At 46.3% G+C, this 8,748-nt stretch overlaps 1 protein-coding gene across 1 annotated transcript; it reads left to right on the forward strand.

The window, feature by feature from the left end:
* The first annotated feature begins 5,192 nt into the window (after window positions 1-5,192).
* On the forward strand, window positions 5,193-7,377 carry LOC125516740 (desmethyl-deoxy-podophyllotoxin synthase-like). Its single transcript, XM_048682065.1, has 2 exons — window positions 5,193-6,280; window positions 6,571-7,377. The coding sequence occupies exons 1-2, from the start codon at window positions 5,375-5,377 to the stop codon at window positions 7,186-7,188; spliced, it is 1,524 nt and encodes a 507-aa protein (XP_048538022.1). The 5' UTR covers window positions 5,193-5,374; the 3' UTR covers window positions 7,189-7,377.
* The last annotated feature ends 1,371 nt before the right edge of the window (window positions 7,378-8,748 follow it).

The following is an 8,748-nucleotide window of genomic DNA, read 5'->3' on the forward strand; positions in this document are numbered from 1 at the left end:
TCATGCCATGCTTAAGTAGCTAGGAGTGGATAATGATTTATCTTGGATGTCAACATTGCGCTAAAATGATTGTGATGTAGTATGATGATATGGTTTCCTCCTTTGAATGTTCGAGTGGCTTGACTTGGCACATATTCATACATGTAGTTGAATCAAAACAAACATAGCCTCTATGATATTTATGTTTATGGTGTTCATATCCTACTCATGCTAGTATCCAATGTTACTTATGCATAATGCATGTTCATGACCGTTTTCGCTCTCTAGCTAGCCGCTTCTCAACCTAATTGCTAGCCTTCGCCTGTACTAAGCGGGAATTCTGCTTGTGCATCAAAAATTCTGAAACCCAAGTTATTCCAGATGAGTCCACCATACCTACCTATATGCGGTATTACCCTGCCGTTCTAAGTAAATTTGCATGTGCCACCTCTAAAAACTTCAAATAAATATCTTTTTTTGTGTGCCTGGATTGTTCATAGAGTGACAGGTGGTAGTCAGTATCTTCCATGCTAAGCGGCTTATTCTCATGATGAGTGTTAATTCACTCGTCCTTGCATGAGAGGGGCGGTAATAGGGATTCCCAGTCCCAAACTCAAATTGCAAATAATTAAACAAAACTTCCTCAGGACTGTTGTTGGTATGGACGGCACCCGTTGTTTCAGAAAAGTCATGGAGTGTGATTGTTGGTGGAGGGGGAGTAAACCTTTACTTTTATCGCTTGGGAACCGCCACTAATGTGTTTAGCATGTAAGATACCGATAACTAATGGTCACCAAGTAAACAAGAATGGTGCATTTCTCAAAATTTCATTTACCTATGTTTTAAAAACTTGAGCTCTGGCACCTCTACAAATCACTGCTTCCCTCTGCCAAGGGACTATCTATTTACTTTTGTGTTGTGTCATCACCTTCTCAAATAAGCGCCAGAACCTGAGAGCACTATTGTCATCCTCATGCATTGTGTGTAGCTAATGTTGGGTGCATCATGAGTGGATCTTTTCTACCATGAATTACAATGTTTTGTCGCTGCTTGAACTTTGGGGGTGCTCTGCATTTATGTTTTGCAGACTCAGAAAGGGCTAGTGAAATACCACTGTTATCATATTATATCATGGTTGTTTTGACAAAGTGTTGTTGTTTGAGATATCTTATTATTGCTTGCTAGTTGATTATGTCATTGATATGAGTTAATAGAAGTTTTAAGTGTTATTGTCAACATGGTTAGTTATAATCTTTGCTGAAAACCTCGGTGCTACTTAAGCTTATTTATGTAAACAAGAGCAAAAGAGTTCATAAAAGTTTTTCTTTTCCACTTTCAGTTTATCAACTGAATTTCTTGAGGACAAGCAAAGGTTTAAGCTTGGGGAGTTGATATGTCTCCATCATATCTACTTTTCCTAACGCTATTCCTATTGTTTTGGACTCTAATTTGCATGATTTGAATGAAACTAACCCGGACTGACGATGTTTTCAGCAAAACTACCATGGTGTTGTTTTTTGTGTAGAAATAAAAGTTCTCGGATTGGAACGAAACTTTGCGAGGATTTTTTACACAATAAAAGAGAATTTATGGAGCAAGAACCACCGAAGGGGGGCACCCGAGTGGGCACAACCCACCAGGGCCCCCCCCCTCCAGTCACGCCCAGGTGGGTTGTCCCCACCTGGTGGCCCCGCGGACTCCAACCCTAATACTATAAAATCACATATTTGGAGAAAAAATAGGGAGAAAAATTATCGCATTTCACGAGATGGAGCCGCCGCCACCTCCTGTTCTTCATCGGGAGGCCAGATCTGGAGTCCGTTTGGGGCTCCGGAGAGGGGGATCTTCGATCTTCATCATCACCAACCCTTCTCCATCTCCAATTCCATGATTCTCCCCACCGGGAGTGAGTAATTCTTCGTAGGCTCGCTGGTCGATGAGGAGTTGGATGAGATTCATCATGTAATCGAGTTAGTTTCGTTAGGGCTTGATCCCTAGTATCCATTATGTTCTGAGATTGATGTTGCTATGACTTTGCCATGCTTAATGCTTGTCACTTTGGGCCTAGGTGCCATGATTTCAGAGCTGAACCGTTTATGTTATCACCATTATATCTATGTTCTAGATCCAATCATGGAAGTTATAGTCACCTACTACATGTTATGATCCTGCAAACCCGGAGTGACAGAAGTAGGGACACTTCCCGGTGATGACCGTAGTTTGAGGAGTTCATGTATTCACTATGTACTAATGCTTTGTCCCGGTTCTCTATTAAAAGGAGGCATTAATATCCCTTAGTTTCCAATAGGACCCCGCCGCCACGGGAGGGTAGGACAAAAGATGTCATGCAAGTTCTTTCCATAAACATGTATGACTATTTATGAAATACATGCCTACATTATATTTATGAACTGGAGCTAGTGACGTATCGCCCTAGGTTATGACTGTTATAGGACGAATATCATCCAACGAATTCACCGATCCAATACCTACGAATTTCTCTTATATTGTTCTTGCTAAGTTACTATTGCTATTGTTACTATTGCACTTGCTACAAAATCATTGCTATCATTGTTACCGTTACTATTGTTGTTGTTACTACTATCATACTACTTTGCTACTGATCACTTTGCTGCAGATAATTAATCTCTAGGTGTGGTTGAATTGACAACTCAGCTGCTAATACTTGCAAATATTCTTTGGCTCCCCTTGTGTCGAATCAATAAATTTGGATTGAATACTCTACCCTCGAAAACTGTTGCGATCCCCTATACTTGTGGGTTATCACGCTGCATGCCCTGATTGATCATTCCACCGTTGGGATTTTTTCTACTATAAATAGTCACCCCGCACTTACCATTGTGGTTGACTGCTCCGTTTGAGTGAATCCACTGAGAGAAAACCCAGAGCCCAAAACTTAGATATTGGTTGAGCATCACAAAGATCTAAGCCGAGAGCTTTGACCTATCACCCTTGAGAGCTACTAACTCTCTAAACGGTTACGTGTCTGTCTAAGTGACCAAGAGTGATTGCGGTCTCCTCAGACAAAGTCAGTCGAAGTTTTGGAGGTTGCCGATAAGGAGCTACCACGAGTAAAATCAACTAAAGTTCGAGGAACCTCACGTTGAGGAGAATATGATGAAGAGTAGTTTGCTCCCGTGTTCAATCACAAGTCCCTCCAATCAGATGTAGCTCTTTTGTAGAATAGTGAACTGGTCTACCAAATCGTCTATCGCCATCGAGCAACACCGGTCATTTCTATCTACAACATTCCTTTCGGTTATCATGTCATGTTCCTACCTGTCTTCTTCATCTATATGTTTGTGCACATTAGTATCTGTACTCCGACATGTTTGTCTTTCGTATTTTCACTTGTTATGTTGAAGGTGATTTGTTTCTATGTTTGCATGTTCTTTATCTACTACTATCTCATCATTCGTCTCGGCAATGTCTGATTAGCATTTCACATTAGAGTTGCTTATTTACTTTCTGTAGTAATTTTCTTTCGTAGAACTACATCTATTTAGTTTTATTCCCGTTGTGATGTGTTAAGCGGTTTTAGGTTTCGCAAGAAAATTTGAATCTACCATTCACCTCCCCCTCCCCCTCCCCCTCTGGTAGATATACTCTGATCCTACATATCGGAGCGGAATCTTAATGTTTTATGCAATTGCATTTATGTTTTATCCTACGACTAAACTCTAAGGGTTTTGTAATGTTCTATCGCTCTTAAATGATGTCGTAAATGTAGATTATTCTGCTTATTTCACTAATGTCCATCAGAAGCTTCCTCAAAAATTTACAATAAGTACGATCAAAAGTATGCCGGAGCTCGGGCCCAACAACCTCCACTAGCTACATTGGCTGGAAAGAAGAAAGGAGCATGTGGAAAGATATTTGGTGGCTCCTCTTCCTCGAGCTCTTTGGCACAAACATCAGCAACACGCGTAATGGCTGGTGGCGGGGGTTTAGCGACGTACCTGAATAGCAACAAAATCTGCTATCAGAAACAATAGGATGAAACGACCCTAAAGGCCGAAACGACCAACAAGGCCGAAAGGCACGAAGGCCGGCCCACAGGTGTGCTGGCATGTGCCAGGCGGATCCTTCGGTCGAGGCCTTAGGGCCAGCACGACATGACCCTTTTATAAAAGAGACGACCTGGGTTGTGTGGTGCAAGGCCTTTATACGGTGTGACGGGCCATGCCGGCCCAAATGGTTAGGTTTGGCCATGACCCTCCATCTCCCCGGCTACGTGTATGCGTGCATCCGCTAGGGCGTGCATCTCTCTAGTTGTATGATTGATACGACTATAAGTAAGACTCTCCCATTTGAGTGTAGAATAAAATGGACTACCCCATCTGGTTGGTATGATCTTGGAGCGCATCTGAGTGCTATAGTTTCATGATGTCTTCTGGCGACTATGAATATCTTGTGAATTCAGGTGTTGCATTCTTTGGCTGGAACAGTTGGGATGGACAAGCCTGTGATCTGGGAGGCATTTACACGAAGCGAGTTGATGATGGGCTATCTGTAAATTCAGGTGTTACATTCTTTGGCTGGACATCCCCCGCGGCTGTTATTAGTCAAAAGGAAAGAAGGATTAGGTTTTGAGCTGGGTTATGTAATCATGAGTATATTGTCATTATTTACTTATTATTCCGGTTGTAAGTTGTATGATTGATGGCTGCTAGTGAAATAAATTGTATGATAATATTGTATGGTGCAAAGTTGTATGATTGATGGCTGCTTAGTATGAACTTTTATGTGGTACATAATCGCTATTGTATCATCGGTTTCGTATCTTGAGATTAGTCCTTCTATTTATAGTTGACCCCTTTGGTAATGAAGGAAACTTCGCAACCTTTAAATTGTAATATTTAGTGCTTTACGATGTTCATAAATAACTTTTGTGCTCATATTCAACGAGAAACTGTTTGAAATAACAAAGTGTCATGCTCTCGCCTCAGATATATTTCCGCAGAAGCTGTGCTCACGTGTCTTTGTGCGGAAAGACTGCAGCACCGTCATGCTCACGCGCCAGATTTCTTCGCCCTTCGCAAATATCTCGATCAACTGGTGCAGGAGAGACGGCACCGTCCGAAAAACTAAATGCTCGGTTTCCACTTGTTACTTGTTGTTACGTCACCAACAACAACGACGACGACACGGCATCACTGCCGCATCGATCTGCATATGCAACCCAGAAAGAAAAGAAAAGAAGGCATCTTGTTCTCGTACGCATCGATCCCCACCACTCGCTCTCGATCGCATCAAGAAACGCCTATCTACAACTAGACAACACTCGTCTTCTCCGTTGAACTTAGTAACCTCTTTGTACATAGAGATAAGACCAGACAAATCCATCAGCTCGTCACTCGATCGGGCCTCCGCCATGGAGCAATGGGCGTACTGCCTTTGCCTCTTCCTGGCTCTCCTCCTCCCTCTCCTGCTGCTCAAGCTCAACAGCAAGCATCGCGGCGTGCGTCTGCCACCCGGACCGTGGCGGCTGCCGATCATCGGCAGCCTGCACCACCTTGCCGGCAACCCGCTCGTGCACCGTGTCATGGCCGACCTCGCGCGCCGGCTGGACGCGCCGCTCATGTACCTCAAGCTCGGCGAGGTGCCGGTGGTTGTGGCCACGTCCCCGGAGGCCGCCCGCGAGATCATGCGGACGCACGACGTCGTCTTCGCGACGCGGCCGTGGAGCCTCACCGTCAAGGTCATGAACGCCGACGGGCAAGGGCTGATATTCGCGCGCTACGGCGCGCTGTGGCGCCAGCTCCGCAAGATCTGCATCCTGGAGCTGCTCAGCACGCGCCGCGTGCAGTCGTTCCGCCACATCCGGGAGGACGAGGTCGCCCGCCTCGTGGCCGCGGTTGCCGCGGTGCCGCCCGGGGAGCCCGTGAACGTGAGCGAGCGGATCGCCGTGCTCATCACCGACTCGGCGGTGCGCGCCATGATCGGGGACAGGTTTAAGAGACGGGAGGAGTTCTTGCAGACACTCGACGAAGGGGTCAAGCTCGTCTCCGGGTTCAACCTCGGCGACCTGTTCCCGTCATCGCGCCTCGCCAGCTTCATCAGCGGCACGGCGCGGCTGGCCGAGGAGAACCACCGCAAGTGCTTCGAGCTCATGGAGTACGCGATCCAGCAGCACGAGCAGCAGAGGGCCGCCGCCTCAGGGAACGGCGACGTAGAGGAGGAAGGAGGAGAGGACCTAGTGGACACGCTCTTGAGGATACGCAAGGAAGGTGGCCTCGACGTGCCTCTTACCATGGGCATGATCAAAGCAGTTATACTGGTAAGTGCACCGGCTCCTTTGTTTCACAATACTTTGGAGAAAGGTGTGACAGTCCTCTCTGATGTTATACTTCAAAGTTAGAACATTTTGTACTCCTAAGCAAAACTAATTATTGAACATTTGTTTGTGTTTTTTTTCTTCGGTTCACTCTGAATTCTAGAATTGCTATATGTTATATTCCCTATTATTCTAGGATTTGCACCCGGGTGTCTCGCTGACATATGGGTGACAATCCTAAACTGCCAAGAACAACGAGCGATTCCTAAATTCTATAAATCGTCCTACTGCAGGATTTATTTGGTGCCGGGAGCGAGACGTCAGCTACCACACTTCAATGGGCCATGTCGGAACTCATGAGGTACCCAAACGTGATGCGGAAAGCACAAGCTGAAGTACGCAACAATCTTCAAGGAAAACATAAGGTGACTGAGGATGACTTGGCCAATCTCAAGTACCTCAGACTTGTCATCAAGGAAACAATGAGGTTGCATCCAGCCGCGCCATTGCTTCTCCCTAGAGAGGCCATGGAGCCTTGCAAAATTCTCGGGTATGACATACCCAAGGGCACCACGGTATTGGTAAACGCATGGGCGATCGGCCGGGACCCTAAGTATTGGGAAGATCCTGAGGAGTTCAAGCCGGAGAGGTTCGAGTCTGGAATGGTCGACTTTAAAGGCACAAACTTTGAATACATACCGTTCGGAGCAGGCAGGAGAATGTGCCCTGGAATGACATTTGCGCAGGCCAGCATGGAGATTGTGCTCGCCTCACTTCTTTACCACTTTGACTGGGAGCTCCCAAGTGGGGTTAAGCCAGATGGGCTAGACATGACCGAGGAGATGGGTCTCACCGTCCGGCGAAAGAACGACTTGTATCTGCACGGCGTGGTCCATATGCCCTTGATTTGATTTACACTTGCATTGGTATGTCATATGTGACTGAGTTCTCGCATATTAGTGTCTTCTATGTGCCTTGGTCAAATTGTTAGTGTACGTGTGTGACTGCTAGACTGCCTTGTCAGGTGAATTTGAGGTCCTCAAACTTGGATGTCCATATTAAAACAACCATCAGTTAATTAATTTTATGTGATGTACTGAGATCTTGACCATCTGTTTACCAGATTTGATTACCCAAGCTATTCATCCAAACATGATTTTAGAGCCGAAAAATTATATTGGGGACCGTTCATTTTTTAGCCGTGTCCAACAAGTGGTTTAGTCTTCAACTAAAAAAAATGAGTGAAAAAAGAGCACAGTTCAGTCGATTTTAAGTTGAAGGCCACCCCCACCCCCCAAAGCAAACCCAGCTAATAAATGGAAAACACAAGTTCACCCTCAAAATAAAAATAAAAAAGGAAAACACAAGTAGCCATTGGTCTCGTCCCATACTGCTAATTAGTAATTAAATTAATTTCAGTTATTAAAAAGATTAGTCTGCTCGGTGGTTCGGACGTCTTGCGGGCGTCTTTGGACCGTTGCCACCCAAAACCCATCCCGCCTCTCCTACGCTTTTCTATCCAATGCACGCGTCACTTTCTACGTCGCATTCATATCGGTCCAGAGCACGTTGCGGTCAACATTGATGTCGCGCGACATGATCGAACAGGAGGGCGGCACTGACCGACGCGACCTCTCAGGTGTCGTCTCTTCAATACGGATGACGCATCCCAAGAAATCAACACCGGCCGTTGTGCCGTTTTGAAGCGGGCGGACCGTCCGTTCGCATGGCCTAGCCGCGGTTATATATGTCGTGCTCCGGCGATACACGTTCACAACTCCGGATCTCCTCCTCATCACCTACGAGTCCCTTCTCCTCTCCGAGTTCTTCCTCCTTCGGCGAGGACGAAGTACTGGTACTCCACACCGCAGGCTGCGGCGGCGCAAGCGAACATTTGTCAGGCTCTTCGCGCCGCCACCCTCGCTCCTGGGCTCTCAGGCTCCACGGCGGCCGGCTGCTTCGGCAATGAGAAGGACCAGGCGCCGCAGTAGCCGCGCCTCTTCGTGGAGGCCGCTCTGATGGACGGGGAATTTGTCTGTCAGATGGAGTTGATAATGGAACGATTGCTCCGAGAGCATGGCTCGGCGCCGCCCTTGCGGCCTTGCTACAGCATGAAGGAGGGGTCGGCGTCACCTCTCCGTCGCGTGAAGGCGGAGCCAACGTCCCCACACGACACAACAGCAGTGTCCAAATCGGATGTCGCGTCAAGGAGGAGCTAGGGTCGCAACACGCAACTGCAGTTGGAAATATGCCCTAGAGGCAATAATAAATTGGTTATTATTATATTTCCTTGTTCATGGTAATCGTTTATTCTCCATGCTAGAATTGTATTGATAGGAAACTCAGATACATGTGTGGATACATAGACAACACCATGTCCCTAGTAAGCCTCTAGTTGACTAGCTCGTTGATCAATAGATGGTTACGGTTTCCTGACCATGGACATTGGATGTCGTTGATAACGGGATCAC

Source organism: Triticum urartu, chromosome 6 (assembly GCF_003073215.2).
Source record: "Triticum urartu cultivar G1812 chromosome 6, Tu2.1, whole genome shotgun sequence".
Taxonomy (NCBI): Eukaryota; Viridiplantae; Streptophyta; class Magnoliopsida; order Poales; family Poaceae; genus Triticum; species Triticum urartu.

Excerpts from the sequence above, each read along its gene's own strand:
- LOC125516740 (XM_048682065.1), top strand. The coding sequence starts at position 5,375 with ATGGAGCAATGGGCGTACTGCCTTTGCCTCTTCCTGGCTCTCCTCCTC. Across the intron at positions 6,281-6,570 it reads TGATCAAAGCAGTTATACTG|GATTTATTTGGTGCCGGGAG; the intron begins GTAAGTGCACCG and ends GTCCTACTGCAG.